This window comes from Emys orbicularis, chromosome 11 (genome assembly GCF_028017835.1).
Source record: "Emys orbicularis isolate rEmyOrb1 chromosome 11, rEmyOrb1.hap1, whole genome shotgun sequence".
Taxonomy (NCBI): Eukaryota; Metazoa; Chordata; order Testudines; family Emydidae; genus Emys; species Emys orbicularis.
The window spans coordinates 74,142,208-74,161,061 of NC_088693.1; the positions used below are offsets into that span (position 1 = coordinate 74,142,208).

General features: G+C 48.9%; 1 protein-coding gene across 1 annotated transcript; it reads right to left on the minus strand.

Annotated features, from left to right (window-relative positions):
- Nucleotides 1-2,455: 2,455 nt before the first annotated feature.
- On the minus strand, nt 2,456-17,985 carry ASB1 (ankyrin repeat and SOCS box containing 1). The gene is made up of 5 exons (XM_065413767.1): nt 17,865-17,985; nt 14,592-14,733; nt 10,957-11,259; nt 3,994-4,379; nt 2,456-2,589 (listed from the first exon to the last, which is right to left on the minus strand). The coding sequence occupies exons 1-5, from the start codon at nt 17,983-17,985 to the stop codon at nt 2,456-2,458; spliced, it is 1,086 nt and encodes a 361-aa protein (XP_065269839.1).
- Between the last annotated feature and the right edge of the window lie 869 nt (nt 17,986-18,854).

The window sequence follows — 18,854 nt, forward strand, 5'->3', positions numbered from 1 at the left end:
AGTGGCAGTGAGTAGTTGTTGAGCAACTGATCTGCATCAATTACTGGACTAGCTATGGAGAAGGAACATTATTTAAATTAGCACCAAGACCTATGCCTCTCTCTGCCTCTCTCTGTCTTTCACGCTCCTCAGTCAACTCTCCACAGGCACTGAAGACAAATAATGGTCTCCTCAGCCCCTTTACACTGGGTAAAAGGGCTGGATCAGAGTAAAAGCACTGTAACCACCCAGGGGCGGCTTTCTCTGGCACAGGCACTGCAGAAGACAGCCTCAAGGCTGCATTTCAAGGACCTCTCAAAACTCCTGGTGTAGTGGGTGTGCAGAGGGAGGTGTTGCGAAGGATGGCGTGTGCACCAATTTCCAGGCAATTCCCTGTATAATGCTGGAGCCTGCAAGACTGCTGTAATTTAGTCTCCTGGGACTGACTACATGACACCGGGCCTCCCGCAGCCCCTGCAACAGCCCAGGATTAGGAGGGCACAAAAGCGACCATAGCTTCCCCTCCCTTTGGACTGCAAGTATGGTGCTGCGCCCTCACAGGTGCAGCACAGCATCTCACCCAAAGCATATACATAAATATAGTATATAGAAATCAACAGCTAAATACATGAGTAAAAGGGAGGGGGAACTTCTCTCCAGCTGTGGGGCCGCCTCATTGCAAACCTTGACACTCTGCTGCTGGGAGCACCGCAGAGCACATACTGCAGGGCTCAGTGGGACAGGGCCCACCTATCTGTTTTTAAAACATCCCTAAGCAGAGCATAGGAGAGGAAAGCACTCTAGGTGGTCTCCTTGGGACAGGGAGTCTCTTGTACTGATTGTATTGGGCCTAGTACAGTGGGGCCCCGGTTGGTGATTGGAGCCTGCTAGTCATTACTGCCACATAAACAATAATAATTAATGGAGACACTAGAAACAAAGGGTGCCTTGGCAGAGCTGCCCAGCATTCTTCTGTTGGGTGCAGTGTTACTAAGTCTTTATTCAAGATAAAACCAAGCAGCTCAGTCACCCAGACACCCCAAGAAATTGTCCTGTCCACAGCAGAAGTAGGAAACACCTGATGATTGGGGAACATTTTATCTGACAATGATGCCAACACAGGATGGGCAGGGAAGGGTGGTAGTAATGTCTATATGTGTGTGCCATGCTTTGCAAACTGCCGATGCCTCCCCATCAATAACTGCCTACATGGTTGTTGGAACACTGATAACATTTTAGTGGGGACAGCGTGTTTCTAAGCAATGAAAGCAGACTAGTATTTGGTTTGGTGGAGTTTCCTGCATAGTGTAACCCCACAGCAATTTACAAGCATGGAGTTAATTACCGGTAGTGTAAGGACACTACAGATACATTTACCAAGTTATTCACCGAATAGCAGCTCCCATTTGTCCTCGGATATTTCAACCAGCATTACCGCGCATGGGGCTGTTCAGCAGAACATTGTCTTTTTGAGACGTGCCATGGGAGTTTTTCGGTGGCCCATGGACATTAGAAATGTTAGCTTATTAGAAGGCTGAGCCGCACCACATTCACGAAGGAGTGGAATAGAGCATCTGCGCAGAATCTCAGACTGACGCCTTCACAGCTCATAGCCAAGCGTCCTACCTGCTAAGCCACACTGCCATGGTGAGTGCAGACCAGGCTGCTATGTGCTTTCTCCACAGCCCCATTAAGAAACCACATGCTTTTCTTCTCTCTTATGGGTTTTCCCCTTCATGCCATGGCAGTGATTGCTATAGTTGGTCCACTCCCAGGCACTCATGTAATTGGAGACCTATTTGTCTGGTAGCCCACCTTGACCTATATATATTTTGGTAGCAGGTAGGTCAGGACACTATATCACACCTGAGAGTGTTTTGAGGACACCTGCAGTTGCTCAGACCAGTTGGCTATTTCCTAGCCTTTTAGTAGTCCCAGCTCGGAATTTCTAAACAACCAAAGCCAAGTGATGTGGCTTGGGATTCTGCTGCTACTTTGCAACAGCTAGGCACCCACAAGCAATTTCATATTCTCCAGGGAACACACGGCACCAGACAAGAAACCCAATGCATTCATCCCAGAATGAGACGTACAGCAGGTGAAAACACATCCACTTGCCATATGCACAGTAGCAATTACTCAAGGGAGTAAGGTCAAAGTAAGGACAGCTGAAGCATGAGAAACTAATGGAACTGAACTGTTGTACATGCCCATTATTGATAAGGTCAGGCATTTTATAGGCAGATAAAAACCCACCACTTGAGTAGGTACAAGTTCAACATACAATAGTGTTGCTAAAACCCAAGACAAGTTACAAGTAGCAGCAACAGAGGTAGTGTAATAACAAATAACCTTATGCAAATAACCATAGGATATATTTCAAAACAGCACTGGGGGAGGAGGGGCGATTGGCACCTGTTTTCATCAGCTCACTCATTTCTTACAGCAAACTGTCCCCAAAGCAGCTGATTGCGTTCTAGCTCTGTTTGTGAAGTAAAAATTGTTTGATAGGGTCTGGGACTGGAAGAGTATGTATCAGATGCAGATGGTATTTGCCAAGTATCCTCCGCAGGGTCACACGGCACAAAGACAATAAGCTCCTGGGGCAGCCTGCAATCAAAATAACAAAGGGGAAGAGAGAAAGGAATAAAAGAGCAGATGTAAATTGCACTGGGCCAGATCTCCCTCTGGTGTAAATTGCCATAGCGCTAACAACTTCAATGGAGCTATGCTGATTTACACCCCTGGGGATTGGCTCCCTCCCCACGCCCTTGTCCTATACCAGAATAGAAATTCACTGTTGACTCTTGCAAGGATCAGACAATGCACTCTGCAAAAGCTCAGTACCCAGGGCACACAGGAGTGTGTCTGACACTAAGGCCTCTGGATCAGACCCTCAGCAGCAATAAAGCGGCACGACTCCAATGAAGTCAGGGGAGCTACGCCAATTTACACCTGGTTCTCTGTTTACTAGGGGAAATCTCCAGCTCCCCCGAATGCTCAAAGTTACACACATTTTCTTTTTGAATTAAGCATCCCCCGGCACATAAAAACAATTAACACTGGGTACAGCTGGGACCTTTTCTCACGACCTTTCCGCAATGATGCCCTGCAAACCTACTCCCCTTCCCTGGCCCCTCTATTTCACATGAGATGTGCAGGGTGCACTGCCTGCTAAGCAGGAGTTGGATGGACATCACACCGGGCAGGGAGCTGTTATTCTAATCTCTCACATGTGGGCGGCTCAGTTTCAAGCGTGGTTTATGGGGAGGAATGTACAGACCTGAAAAGCTTTCCCAGAGCCTGAATCCAGGATCCTCACAAAGCACCTGGGGTCTTTCCAATGCTAAAAAGCCAAACTCCAGCAAGGTGCAGCCTGGGGGTTCCTCTCACTTCTTCCTTAACTCTTTAGTTCCTACTTTTCAAGAGGACCATGTCTTCAGCTCTTCCCCCATGGCCACACGTTTGCTCCTCCCACCCCTGCTCCCGCTTCTTGCCACCACTATTTCTCTGCTGCTTTGCTTCCCAGCCAGCATGCTGCAGCTAGTGACACTAGGCCAGCTGGCCCGTATATTCAGGGCCAGATAGGTACTATAGGTTCAGGCCTAGGACTCCAGCACCAGGACTTGGAAAATGGGATCAGAATCTCAGCTCTGATGTTTTCAAAGTTAAGTTCTAGCCCTGTTGGACTCAATCAAGCTGGAAACATCACTTGAGTGTAACTGAGGCCTGCCTGAGTTAGCAGACAACCTGAAACAAGAGCCCCAAGAGGTGCAGACTGCCCTGTTGATCTTACCTCTGAAACCTGCTGCCAGCCCAAGAAGGACTGGCGCCATGCTCCAGGGACAGAGCCATGACATAGGGGTGGGGTAAGGAGTGTGGAGTGTGCCTAGGGCTCTGAACTGCCTTCAGTCAGCCCTAGCTACAAGCACAACAGCCAAAGGGAAACCATTTGCTGTGCTTCTCTCTTGGCAGCACTAGCAAGTCAATGCCGAGGACTCGCCAGCCACTTACTCCTGGCATCTTTGAACACCTGCAAGGCTTCTGGGTTGACTTTGACTCTTCCAGTCGATTCGGCACCCAGGACTTCTGCCTTCACCAGGTTCAAGTTGGCTCCAAAGTCAATCAAGAGGTTGACGAAGGCTGGCTCGCAGCCATGTCTCAAGACAGCATCCATCACGCAGACCGGGGAGCCCCTGGAGAAGCCCTGGATGTTGACGGGGCCGCAGCAGTTAAAATCGGGGTTGGCTCCGGCATGGAGCAGCAGCTTGAAGCACTGGAGGTTGTGATAGGCAGCGCTGATGTACAGAGGGCAGACCACCAAGGAAGTGAGCGGGCGAGAGGAGGGGCTGGGGACCCGCGAGGGCAAGTGGTGGTTGACGTCCACATCAGCGCCATACCTGAGCATGAAAAAACAAAAGCTAGCTTGGTACAGAGGCAGGTGGGTGCAAGCGCACGGGGCCTCCAGAGGGAAATGCTTGAAAGCAATAACACAACTGCAGCTCAGATGCATGGAGAAGCTGGAAATCACTGCGACGGCAGGAGAGCCCCACCGCCACTAGTCATCCAGGGCATACATCTAGGATACTTTGCTGGCTGCCAGCCTCATAGTATCTGTGCACTTAGCCTAACACTCCGTATGGGGGGGAAGGGGCAGTGTGATTATCCCAACTGTACAGGTGGGAACTGAGAGACTCCTTGCGAGAGTGGCTGGACTAGAAATGGCTCTGACAGCTTTACCCCCTTCCCACGCACAAGGGTTTTCTTGACACCCAAGCAGCACAAAGCAGCAGCAGTAGAGGTCAGAATATGGCCCACTATCTAAACAGCCCTGTGAAGGATTCATGAATTGCAGGGACAAACAGATGGCGTGTGTTAAACATTGACTTAAATTACAGGCTCACATTCCACAGGGGTAAATTTAGGCTCCTGAAAGTTGGGGCATTCTGGATCGCCTGCCAAGACACCCTACTGCTGCCCCTTCTCTCCCCGACATAGAGCGGCAGACTGCATTGGGGAGGTGAGCACAGTGTATGCTGCGCTGTCCAGTCCACAACTAGCCCAGTGGTGGCTATGGCCACTCCGGTGGTTGTTGGTCCCCAGGATCAGGAAAGCAGAGATGTGACTTAGAGACACTTTCCTCTCCCCGTCATAACGGCTGTGCTGAGCATTGTCTTTGTGCAGCTAAATACTCTGCCCTGAGTGACCAGTGTATAAAATCCACCGTTAATGGTTTGGCTAGGGGATGTGTAAATAACTCAGCTCCTCAATGAAGGGGTGCCGGATAGGCACTAAAACAACTTCCCCACCCAGGAGGAGATGAGTAGTTAATGTGTTAGCGCAATCGCTCTAACAGTTGCAAACAATGAAGGAAACTGAAACACAAATCTGTGCTAAATAGAGGAGTGTAACAAATTTCAAGATTCTCACTTCAATGGGAACTCGAATAGTGGAAATCCAATGATAATGTCAAATGCAGGAGTTTTCCCCTGTCCTCAGCAGTTTATGCTAAATAGATGTACCAAATTCCAAGCTTGTAGCAAATTGGGAACATATAAAATAATTATGTCAGTCAGCCAGCCATTCCCTGAGAACTGTATTGTATTACCCTAGAATTAAATATTATGAGATATGGCATTATAGATCACTTTTAACATATATTCAGGTAGTTGGGTTTTTTTATTATGGTTTGACAGCTGCCATCTTGGCCAATGCACCAGAGATGAACCATGGATCTTCAGAGCTAAAGGCACAAGCTGCTATTGCATGAGCTAAACTACCAACACTTTCTCGGGAGGGCTGTAACAGACGCATATACTGTGGACCAGGAACAGAGTGGGAACTGTAGAATCCATTCACCGAGGGGTTACAGTTAGACCTATGCAAATAACTGATTTTTCAGTTCACTAGCTACACATGCAAAAAAATGTTAAAAGATCATTTTGATGAAATGTTTTCAATTTTTCAGCAAACCAAATAATAATAATTAAAAAATCTTTTGTGTAGTTTGTTTTTTAACCCTTTTTAAAATAAAATAGACGTACAATTCAAAATAAGAAGTCGTTTTGAATCAAAATGATTTGTTTAGAAATGTCAGAACATTTCAATTGTTTCTGACTTTTTTTTCCTGTTTGTTTTTGACCGAAAAATATGGTGAATTTGACACAAATTCCAAAATGTCTCAAATCTGCATTTTTCAGCAAAAGAAGGTTTTGTCCAAAAACTTTCACCCACCTCTAGGTACAATGGAAAAACACAATACAATTTAAGGGGCTGATTCTCAAAAGCGTTCTGCTTTGGTCTAGCTCTGCACTCATTGAATTCAATGGATTTCAAAGAGAGCAGATAATCCAATATACAGTGCTTTTGAAAATCTCACCCTAAATGTTTAGAATCTATGTTGTTATGCTATAGATGCTACTTTGATTGTACAAGGCATGGAACTATACATTTTACATGTGTAGCATGTGCAACTGAGTGGATCAAACACTGAATGAACAGAAAATATGAGGTTTTTTTCCCCTTTTTGGAAAAGACTGCTGGAGAATAAGAATAGCACAAAGAATATTTGCTCCCTTTAAAAATATTTAATTTGAAACACTGTAATACCGCATTTGACTGAAAAATAATAGCAATGTGTGATATATACAGTATTGTACCCATCCAGTACAGAGCACATGCTTCCGAAATGCTATTTTAGATACCGTAAATGTTAAAAAATCAGGATGGGGGAAGAACAATCCAGCCTCTTTTAGCCATTTTTAATTGCTCCTTTGCAACAGCCAAGGATGGATTCTGGCTAGAGTAGAAGTGTCGTGCTTTCCCTTCAGAGTAATACAATGCTCGTCCAATCAGGAATAACTCTCTTGGGTTTGTAATCCGAGCATTCAGAGAATGAGGCTTTTCTGCTTTCCTGGATATTGTAGGATTCCTCTTTCTGGTTATTAAAACATTCTGGGCCAAATTCTGTCTAGATCTTTATGAAGCTCTCACTGAAATCAGTGGGTTTCTGGCCATGTTGCTGCAAATGCTTATTCATGTGCTTTAACTCTGAAGATATGAATAGTCCCACTAAAGTCAAGCATGTGCAGAACTAGTTGCAAGATCAGGGGCCATTCAAGCACATCCAAGTGCTGAATTTGGCACTTTGTGCATATTTATCCGCGCTCCTCTTCACGGCACAGCACAGAGACTGAGCCCTCAGAGGATGACGGAGAGGTGGCTGCGGGCATGAGTGGAGAGGACAGGACGTTACATGGTAACTTCCCCCAAACACACACTGCAAAGTGGTCTCCGTCTCCTCCATAGTCACAACCCAACAGCTCAGCTTTACTTAGCCAAGACTTAAGCTAAGAGAAAGGAGAAAGTAGCCAGGGAACAGCAGCTCTCTGAAGAACTGTTCCCCTCTCAAAGAGGTTTTCAATGTTCTGTGCTGAATCGAGGCCATACTGCATATAATGGTTTTGTCCTAGAAAGTATACATTTAAATCGGGTTTCTAGAAAAATGGCACAGGCTCGGAGCCAAGCAATGGGACTCCTCCCATGAGTAAGACCTGGTTTCCTTTGCAACTAGCTGGTCAAAAATTCTCTCTTGAAACTGCTTCTCGGCAGAAAATTGGGTTTTCAATTAAATGAAATTTTTTTGCAAAAAATCTCTGCGTTCCACAGAATTGTTTGATTTTTTCATCAAAACCCAAATGGCTGAAAAACCAAATGGCTGGAAATATTTCTATTTGGATTTGCTGCCACAGTGCCTCATTGAAGCTGAAGTTCGGTTTTCTCATGCCCCTTTTTCTTCTATGGGCCGGATTCCCTGCCAGACTACATCTCCACAATGCATCATGGCCAGTGACTCCCATAATGCACCACCCTTTGGGGTGGGCAATTTTTTTCATGAAAAAAGCCATTTCCTGACCAGCTCTGCTACGTTATGCTTTTTAAAACAAAATCAGTCAAACTTTATAAAAATTTGTAAGTATTGCTACAGTTCCCCCTGACTTTGTCAGTTTTACACTGCCCTTAATGGAATAAGCAGAATATATATCTCCTAATATCCTGGCTCTGCCCTCAATTAGACTAGAAGTATGATGCAATATCCCATCACAAGATGATTATGTAACAGGCTGTTAGGAAAGTAATCTAGATTACAGCCATATAATTGTAAATATTTCCACCAGTCTTACTATAAAATGGATTACCATTCCATAGCTACATGTGTATTTACTATTAGTTGATAAAATTTACATATAATGTCCTATCAGTTCCTGCTTTTTGCCTGGTATTCTGGTCCAGCAATTGTAGCAGGTCACAGGACTTCAGGAATTGTAATTGTGCTACCATATGATTTAATAAACCAAATCCAGCAGAATCAATAGCAACTGTGGAGTTTGTATGTTAACAGGAAGACTCTCATTTACTGATAATTAACTGGGAATAGGGTTTTTTGAAGAATATGGAAATGTATAATTACATCTTGGTAAAAAATGTCATTTTATTACATTTACTCTGTCAAGGAAAGAGTAACTTAGATCAATATTTTTAACCTTCTACAGAGCTCCGTAAGTCAGGATTGTGTTTTAAAGTAAGCAATTCTGAATAGATCTATGAAATCCCTATTCCAAGATACTTGAAAATTTTGGGCAATATGACAATTTGGTATTAACTTAGCAGCCTTGGGAGAAACATTGCCTAATAAAAAGATATTGGACAAACTCCAATTAATTTTTAATCCTGAAAGTTTTCCAGAATCATGCTTTTAATATTGCTGGCAAGGCATCTTTAGAGGCAGACATATAAATCAATACATCAACTCCATGTGCTGAAATACCATTTGCTATGGGTTTTGTACTGTGCTAGCAAATATACTGGGGGAGATTCTTAGGAATGTAGCTAGTGGGTTCATACTGACGTGTATACATGCAACAGAGGAGAACATTCAAGTTTACAGGGCCCAGTACAAAGCGCATTCAGAGGCTATCAACTCTCCTGCTTGAGGGTTTAAGCCAACCTCTCTAAGTGCTGGGGGTAGGAGGAAACTTCACAGGGGTGTTCTCCCAAAGCAGCCTACTCTAGGGTTTCTTGCACCTTGCTTGGAAGCAGCTGTGACTGGCCACTCCTGAGCCAGGATACTGGACAAGATGATCCATAGGTCTGATCCTATGCCCCTGTGACTTCAGTGGGCCCATAACGAGCTAGGACCATGATTTTCAAAAAGCTGGGCTCCCAAATCCACCTTTGCTGCAGAGTTAACTCGGGCTTTTACTTTGGGATTGCCCCAATCCCTCTTTCCTGACACAAACAGACCCCTCCCAGCTAACTGGTGGTGCTTTAAGCAAAGACTAGCTGTCTTGTTCTGAGACTATAGGCTAAAGCCAAATTAAGTGAGTCTTTCCCTTGGGTTTGTATCCCACCCACTTTGCAGTGAGGACGCAGGCTAAGTCACGGGAGTGCTGATAGTCCTCCAATGCCTTCCCACAATTCCTTTTGTATACCCAGAAGAATAGAAAAAAGTTCTCTCACAATTCACTGGGAAAGAATCAAAGCAGCTCAGGTGACAACAGCACAAAGAACCATGGGCCACGTCCCAGAAATCCTAGTTACGCTCACGGAGAGAGCAGTACCAATGAAGACCCAGTAAGTCGGGTGTGGCTGCTCACATCCAGGCGAGGCCAACCCTGGTGCTGCTCACCCCACTTAACTCTGTGGTGACGACAGATCCCAAGTCATTTCAATAAGCAGCCTGATTTTCATAAATGATGAGCACCTACAATCCCACTAAAGTCTGTGGGAGCTCCAGGGGGCTCCTTTGAGAATCAGGCCACTTATCCAGGTATCTAAATACAGGTTTAGGAGCCTAAATGTGGGCACCTGGTTGTGGCCAGTTTGGGCCTCAGGCATTGTGAACAATTTCTAGGAACATAAAACAAGAATTGTATAGAGAACTCAAAGATCATCATCCATCATTCTTATCCTTTAATGTCGTAGCTTATTGAAGTGCTTTGCACATTGACCAGAAGTCTTTGCCCTGGATTTATTTTGGTTTTATTGACCTTACAAAAAAAACTTCAAGCTCTCCACCAAAATAGTTGTAGGCACCTAATTTCTCAGCTGATCTGCTGCTTTGTAACTTTCTGTACCAACACTTTGCATTAGAGCTGGTCACAAATTAGAAGTCAAAACAGCATTCTGTTGGAAACTGCTTGGGGTTCTCAGCTGCACATCTGCTCTGAGCATTCGGTTCAAATCGCCTGTTGAAATCCCTTCTCAGACACAGGCGGGACTTGAACTAGGGGTCTCCTGGGTCCCAGGTGTGTGACTGAACCACTGGTGGAGCTGGAGGCCTGTGGCAAGCCTAAGAAGGGAGGGGCAGCACTTTGAAGGGGGGAGATCAGGTTTCAATGTAATGTGATGACAGATGGGGAGGTGGCGGAGGGATCCGAAGAGGGGAGCAACCAAGTGAGAGCAGTTGCACCAGAGGGGAGATGTTGGAAGCTGGACTGGAAGGACCTGCCATGGAGCAGATGAGGGGAGTGCGCCATCTGTGCACTCCATGAGTTTGAAGAGAAATGGGGGGGAGGGAGACAGAAGGCAGGACTAAAGGAGAGTTTGTGAGAGTAGAGGAGAGAATCATAGATCATAGAATATCAGGGTTGGAAGGGACCTCAGGAGGTCATCTAGTCCAACCCCCTGCTTAAAGCAGGACCAATCCCCAACTAAAATCATCCCAGCCAGGGATTTGTCAAGCCTGACCTTAAAAACCTCTAAGGAAGGAGATTCCATCACCTCCCTAGGGAACCCATTCCAGAGAGGGTTTTTCTATTGTGAGGGGACGGAGCCAGGGGAAAAGGAAGGGCCAAGGGAGGTTAGGAGACATACAGGACACTCTCTTTCCTCCCTGGCTCTGGATGCTGTATCAAATCTATGGCACCCCACAGACTGACCCTGAGCTGGGAAGATAAGGGGACCGACTATACTTGCCTTATTAGCTCTCTCAGGATGTCGGCCCTGCCCACGCGGGAGGTGTGGTACACAGGGGTGCTGCGATGGTGACGGCTCCCGTTGGGGTCTGCGCCAGCTTCCAGCAAGATTTGGGCGCACTCCAGATGCCCGTTCACCACGGCCACGTAGAGGGCTGTCTGCCCCTTCACATCCACCAGATCAATCTCCGCCCCTTTCTGGAGGAGGAAATCCACGCAGTTGCCATGGCCGGCGGTGGCAGCGATGCGCAGCGGGGTGCAGGGCAGCCAGCCGCAGCACCACACGGACTTCTCGTTGATTCGGCTGAGCAAGGGGACAACAGAGCAGAGTTATCTGTCAACGTGCAACGGCTTCTGCCGGGATACAGCCCTGCCTCCCCCCAGACCCCAAAGGAACATAGTGGGTAAGCCAGAGGTATGGCGTATGCCCTTGTCTCTTGAAGCCTCATCTAGTACCTTTATTACGTTAGCACATAGAAGTGCCCACCAATATCAGGGCCCTATGGCACTGCGTGCTGTAGGTACACGTAACAAGGGACTGCCATTGGCCCAGGGAACTTACAACCTAAGTAGACGAAGGATTATTAGCCTCGTTATACTGATGGGGAGGTGAGGCACAGAGTGGCGAAATGGGCAGACAGTGCAGAGCTGGGAGCTGAAGACAGATCACCGGGGTCCCGATTTAGCATTTTAACCACAAGAGCACCCTCCGGCCCAAAGAAAGAGCAAAGATCTGTTTTGACAAAGAGGATGTTGCATGTCTGCTTGTGGTGCGATATTCTATGTTCAAGGGTGAAACCGAAATGCGATTCCGTTAGCAAAGCTGTCATTTACAAACCAGCTTTGCTAGCACCATCACAGCCTAAGTAGGTTTTTTCACAGGCAAGAAGCGAGAGTGTGCCGAGCACGCACCGGGCTGTGAGCTGCAACAAGGACCCTGTGACTGTGCCAGAAGAGTAAGGGAGGGAGAAGGGGTGAGGAGGAAGGCCGGGAAGAGTTAGTGGCTGATGCCAGGTCTCCCCAAGAAATGTTTGCTTGTACAGCCGTGTCATGGATGCAAAGATTCCAAGGCCAGAAGGGACAACTGTGATCATCTCGTCTGATCTCCTGCATAACACAGACACAGGACTTGCCTGGATGAACTAGGGCAGAGCTTTTAGAACAACATCCAATCTTGATTTAAAAATCACCAGTGATGGAGCATCCCCCATGCCCGTTGGTAAGTTGTTCTAATGCTTCATTACCCTGCCTGTTAAAACTATGCACCTTATTTCTAGTCTGAATTTGTCTTAGCTTCACCTTCCAGCCATTGGACCAGACTATACTTTTGCCTGCGAAACTGAAGAGCCCATTATCAAATACTTGTTCCCCTCATGGGTCCTTAGAGAATGTGATCAAGTCGCCCCTTAATGAAGCTAAATAGATTGAGCTCCTTGAGTCTATCGCTATCAAGTATGTTTTCCAACCCTTTAATCCTTCTCATGTCACTTAGGGACTGGTTTTTTGCAACAGTTCTTTACAGGCAAAAGCCCTACTGTAGACACAGTTATCCTGTCATAAAAGTGCCTATTTCATTCACTGAAGTGGTATAAGTGATCCCAGAAAAGGGACGCTGCATAAACCATAGAGCTATCCCAGCAAAACTTTTCTGGCCTAGGCTAGGCCTCAGAGCACGGACACAGCAATGTCCTCAATGGGCAGGCAGCGCAGCCCGTGACCTGGGTGTTCTCAGCGCTGCCTCTCCCGCTGCTTGAATGAGTCACTTCACCACTCCAGGCGTCAGTGCTCGCATCTGTGCAATGGGGCAATAGCACTTCATTCTCCCCCCCCCCCCCCCCCACACACACACGCACCATCCTTAATCCAGGTTATCAGTTTATACTGTAAATTCTTCAAGGGCAGGAGTTTCTCTCAATAGGGGTTTGCATGGTGCCTGGCACAACAGGGCCCTCTAAGCCCAGCTGGAATATAAATAATAATCAAGTGAGGCTGACGGGCACAAATAGGTGACAGGTGGAAACTTTATCAAACTCGGTGGGCTGAGTGACAAAAGGAATGCCCCGGAAATGTGCTAGGGACAAAGCAGCTCATTCTTAGAAGGGCTGGCTCATTCTGACTCTTGCTGAAAGGGCAATTTCAGACTAGTGTTGTGATTCTGCAGTTTACTCAGCAATGCAGGAAAATTAATTAAATATCCCAATGGACACAGACCTAGGCTGGGCCAAATTTTTAACATAGGGCGTTTCAGTTTTCTATGTGATTGTAATCCCCTCTGCATGGTTTTGCCATTACACGTAGACTTCTATTTTCCCATTATTTTATTTCCAGGCTGAGCTGAAGCGAATTCACAAGCAGAGGTTGGATATTTATAACTGTACGTTACTCAGTTGAAATTTGCTTGGCGTGGGATTAGATGTTACCCGAGCAGCCTCTGACCAGCAATACAAAGAGCCCGCTGGGTCCTGCCAAGCTGCTCAGTTAAAGCTGAGGAAGTGCTCAGCTCACTGTGCCCCATGGGAACTGCTGATTACTGGGAAACACAGGAAGAGGCAGTCAGCTTCCCTTCCCCACTGCATTCCCAGGAGTGTCTAACGGTGGCCTCTGGAGCTGTCCATTCAAAGATACCCTTCATGAGTTAAAGGAATGTGGGACTCAGTGGTGCCTAGTGCTGGGATCAGGGTATCTGCTGACCCAGGGAAGCGGGCCAAGTCAGCTGATCCATCTGTGAACTGCCGGGTGTAGGAAATGTGCCAGACCCACATCCCTGAAGACACCAGTGCCTGCTAGCATTGGGGAGCAGATTTCCTGTCACCCCTCCTTCGGAGAAGGCCTGACACTGGAGGGGGAGATCCGACCTCAGGCTTCACTCCCCCACTTTCTACACAAGAAGATCTGTTACTAGGCAGGAAGTGGCAGAGGGGCCGTTCTGGGCCCTCCACTGCATAAGTCCTTCACCGTTTCAGAACCAGCTTGCTGAGGATGGACAAGGCAGGTGAGAGTGGCGGGGGGGTATTAGATTTTTCTAAGCCTGTTCACCCCAGCCTGGCCTCTGAACCATCTGAGGCCCACTCATGGCCATGGCCATCTCGTGACCTGCCATACACGGAACAGGCCAATGATGTCTATGCAGCATCCCCACCAAGGAAAACACTCCCACAGGTGGCAAACAGGACAACAGCCGCCGCTGAGAAGCCAAGAGAATACCACCGCTCTCTCATCCCTCCCAACAACCCCTTTGGCTCAGACAGGAGGGACAGGCTTTGGCTCAGCTGCAAGGGTGTGACAGGCCACACTGCACATGCTCTATTAACAAACCAAGACCTGCAGACAGTGTGAGAACCGAAAACCACTCGGACGTATGCCAGGTGACATCGGGTAGGTTAAGAGCTGCAGCGTCCGCTGGCAGTATGATGGGCCAGATGCCCAGCTGGTGTAAGTCAGCATGGCTCTACTGAAGGCAATGTGTCTGTGCTGATTTACACTGCTAGGGATCCGGCCCCATTTCTCTCTATCCCAGACCCTGCCAAAAGGAAGCTTGCGTCAGACTCCCCGTCCGAGCGTCACCGAGTAGCGGGTGTTCCCAATACCCGGCCGCGAGGGGCGTGCTGGGAGAGCGGCAGGGGAAGTGAGGGTCACCTTTGGAAGCTCTCCTCCTGCAGCAAGCTCCGGAGCGTGTCCAGGTCCCCGACATAGGCAGCATCGTGCAGCCTCGTGTCTTCGCAGTGCTCAAGGGGGTGGTCGCAGAACTGCTCTCTCAGCCACTCCTTCAGATTGCGACCTGCGCTGGAGAGAGGGTCGCTGTGTTAATCCTGGAGACGCCTGGATTCAACACCTACTCCATGGCTGCTACCTTGGCCAATGCACCGGGGAGCCAACCGGGGAACTCAAAGCAGCATTTGCGACAGCTTGAGCTGTCCGGAGCCAGGGTGCTAACTTGGGGCTATAAAATCTCCCGTCTTCTGTGGTGCAGCCTATGGGGAGCTTTGTAATATTCTCCCTGGTGGGTTACACTTGCTTGTCCCTGGCAGTGTGAGGATCTGAGTGACATACAGCAGCTGCCTATGCACACAGCAGACAGTGAATGCTAGAGGCTTCACTAGCCAGAGCCAGCCGTGCTCTAGGGGCATGAATGGGGCTGTCTTCTGGGGAGAGACAATGCAACAGGGCAGTGCGCGGGGGAAGGCAGGGTGGGCACCCTGTCTCCACAGAGCTGCCCCACGTTGACAGGAGCACTGGCACAGCAGGAATGAGGGAGGGGACCAGTGTGTAGGGCAGGGATATTCTGGGCGCATCCAGTACCCAGCACAATGGGGCACGCCCATGGCTGGGGCCTTCAGGCTCTGCCGTGCTAGGAATAAGCGTCTCTCTGCACTGGCCCCCAGCTCTGGGATTTGCTGTGTATTGTTTTCTCCTTCCCATTTCCCTGGTGGTGTCATCTGTCCACTCCTCCTCCCTTCCCTCTCCCCTTCACCCTCGTCCCACTCCCATTTCTCTTCCCCTCCCTCCCCTGGGCCTGCCCACCCAGCCCTTTTCCTGCCAGGAGAGGGGGAGATGCCAAGGGCCTGAAGAGGAGTCAGCTCTTTGCTGCCGAGTTAGGGAGGCCAGGTGAGCGGAGAGGTGGTGCCATGGGCAGCTGGGCGAGCCAGGGTGGCAGCTGTCTGTGCTGCTGTGTTACAGCTCTAGGAGACCTGAGCATCCTGGGAAAGTCCCTGGGTTTGGAAAGCCAAATGGAAGCTCAAATCACTGGAAAACCAAAAGATTCCTGCTTTTCCTGAGCTTCTGGTCACCCTACCCCAGAGGCCAAACCATGCCCTTCCCCCTCCCCGCCATCACACCCTCCTGATTTCCCCTTGACCTTTCACCCGGCCATCCAAGCCTCCCAGCTGTCCCTCCCACAGCGATTCCTGCTTTCGTCAGCACGTTTGTGCCAAGCGCCCAACCCACCGCCCCGCTCCAGAAACAAGCGGTGCTGTGATACACTTGCCCCTCCGAAGCCCTCCCTAACAAGGCTCACAGTGAGCAGGCATGGACAGCAACCATCACTGTCAACACATGATGCAACCAGCCAGGCTGGTCACTAAGAATGGGTGAAAAGGTTTGGAATAAACAAGAATTGGCCTAACCCTCTGCCCACAACTGAAACAAACCTTTGCCCAAGCCAAAAATATGCCATTAAAGGGTTGGTGTTTTGTCCTCACAAACGCTGCACGTCTTAGCTCCAGCAAGGACTGGAAGTGTAAAGTACCCAATGATGCTGCAAGATGCCGTTCTCCCAAGATTTGTAGAGCAATTTAGCAGACTCGGGAGGGTCGCATCATTGGTTTAGCTGAAGCAGCCAAAGCACTGGGGAGTTCTCTGAAACATCTGTGGTTCACTTGTCACTAAATATTACCGCCAGAAAAACTAAAAGAGAAACATCTAGCTGTAACCTTAAGTATGGAGCAGCAACACAGGTAGCTAATCTTGCCATGACATTCCGGGCATAGCTGTTCCATGCTGTGCTGTCACGTACACCAGACTTTTCAGAAGAGCTCGGCTCCTGTTTAGGCAGCAATATATACGGTCAGTTTTTGCCAGCAGCTCAGTGCACTGGGTGCCGAGGTCTCCTGAGAAATGCGGCCAAAGGTGTCACAAGGGCAGCCGCTGGGTGCTGAGCACTTTGGAAAATCTGGTGGGTAAATGGGAGCTGCTGGGCTCTTTTGACAGCTTGGCCCCAGTTGTGAGTGCTGCTGAGCACTTGGAAATGCAACTTGAGGTGGCTCAGCCTGTATTTTTCTAATACATGTGAACATAAGAACAGCCAGACTGGGTCAGACCAATGGTCCATCTAGCCCAGTATCCTGTCTTCCGACAGTGGCCAGTGCCAGGTGCTTCAAAGGGAATGAACTGAACAGGTAATCATCAAGTGATCCATCCCCTGTCGCCCATTCCCAGCTTCTAGCACTATGTGATGCACTTTGTAGCAAGCATACAATAAACATGTGAGATGGACAACGGTATCAGGGCTCTGATGATAGCCGAGTACCTCTCCATGTTAGAAAAGCATGACTGTTACACGAGGTAGCTTTAATCAGGTGGCCAACCAGCCCTTGGGGAGAGAGCTGCAGACGCTAAGGACATTTAATTTGAGAGGCAACTGGTCAGCTTAAAATGGCAGCTCAATAAGGGAAAACAACAGAGTGATTTAATATCAGTGCTTAATTTGTGCCAGGGCTTGCCAGGGCTGAGCCCCGGCACCTTTAGGCCTGACAATTCATAGTCCCTGTACCTCTGGGTGTGGCAGCTCATAGCCCCGGCACCTCTGGGTGTGGCAGCTCATAGCCCCGGCACCTCTGGGCTTGCTACATCTGTTCTGAATGTAAAAAAATGGTTTGAACCCTGGCACCTCTTTCATTACAAATTAAGCACTATTTCATATCCATGCACACACAGAGATCACACCCGCGCACACTGGACTAGAGGCATAAACCACCTGCTTCTCACCCAGCTATGTGGACTTGTACTTCCTTAAGAGAATGACAACTGCATGGAAGCAGAACAGAGAAACAAACCACGGGGTTTGCAAAGTCCCTTTTGTGGTGCTGCTCACACGTCCCTCTGGAAAACCCTACACAAATCCCAGAGCCCCCTGAATGGCCAGCGTTCCTGAACATCCCCTCGCTTACAGCGAGAGAATGCAGCTCCCTGCCCCCAGCCTCCCACCCCCACCGCACCGCCCTGCCCCCAGAAAAAGACCAGGGGGCACTCCAGTTCCCCCCCCCCCAAAGTTCATTGCCAGGGAAGCAGAGCCTTGTAAAGAACAGCCCCCCCCCCCCCGCCGCCCCCAGGCAGCACCACAGAAAAGGAGGGATGCTGCAGCTTGAGACAGTCCCTCTGCTGATGCTCCTGGCTTGGCTTTCCTTACGTTACCTGCATTTCCATCTGTGGCACCGAGGGTGGCACCGTGACTGTCACTGCTCTGGGCTTCCAGGTCAGCCCCGGTTTCTCTTTGCAGGGAACCAGGACTGTTGGGGTAGCTTGCTTCAGCCATCTGGCCTACTCTTCTACACTGCAGCCCCCCAGCCACTCCCTGGCACCTCCCCTGGGGCTCCCCAGGGCACTCCCTACGCTGAGCTGCCCCTGGCACAGGAACCACACACAGGCTGAAGCTGGCATTTCATTTCCCTGGCCTGGCCTGGGAACACTGTGTGAGCTGCACACTGTCCCACCCTCCCTGGATCTGATTGGTGAGGGCCATGGCTCTCTGCTTCCTGCTTCTAGTTAAGGTGGTTTGGGTGGCAACACTGAACCAGAGCAGGGAAGCAATTCCTCCTTTGCAAGGGAAACAGGCTGGCTTCTCTCCCCCAGAAAGGGCAGACTTCCAGAAGCTGAACTAGCCTGTCATTCTCAGGAGCATGCCCACATCCCAAACAGAGGAGTCTGCAGAGAGGAGGGCAGAAGAAAGAGTGAAAGGGCAGGGTTGTGATAATGATCCACAGTCTATAGCACTGTCCAAATGATCACAGCAGCCGTGAGACAAGTTGGTCCCTGAGTCAGTCAGTCAGAACACAATAGCCCAAGGCTTAGTGGTGTGTTGGTTCTTTTTTCTGCAGCCCCAGCTTTCCGGCTAACCACATCTCACTCCCTTCCACATGGGCCTGCATTCAAATTGCTCCGGCTGACTCTCCTTAGATCCCCCGCAGGCCTCTTGTGGAGGGAGCAGGGTGTAGTTTGGCTAGAAATCCAACCAACACGGAACATCGTGACTTAACATTTGGCAAAGGCTTACTCACCCCGTTAAATGCTGGCAGCAGCCAGCTCTGCCATCACGTCGAGGAGGAGAGAAATGGCTGCTATCCCGACCCAGGTCTGATCGGCTCTGTATGCCAGAAGCCCATCCCTGGAGGGTGGAAGGCCTGC

Bases quoted from the DNA above. Each gene is read 5' to 3' on its own strand.
- ASB1 (XM_065413767.1), bottom strand. From the start codon at position 17,985: ATGGCTGAAGCAAGCTACCCCAACAGTCCTGGTTCCCTGCAAAGAGAA. The intron at 4,380-10,956 runs GCAAGTATAGTC...TTTCATGCTCAG, and splicing joins ATCCTGAGAGAGCTAATAAG to GTATGGCGCTGATGTGGACG. The intron at 2,590-3,993 runs GTAAGTGGCTGG...TTTTGATTGCAG, and splicing joins GGTGTTCAAAGATGCCAGGA to GCTGCCCCAGGAGCTTATTG.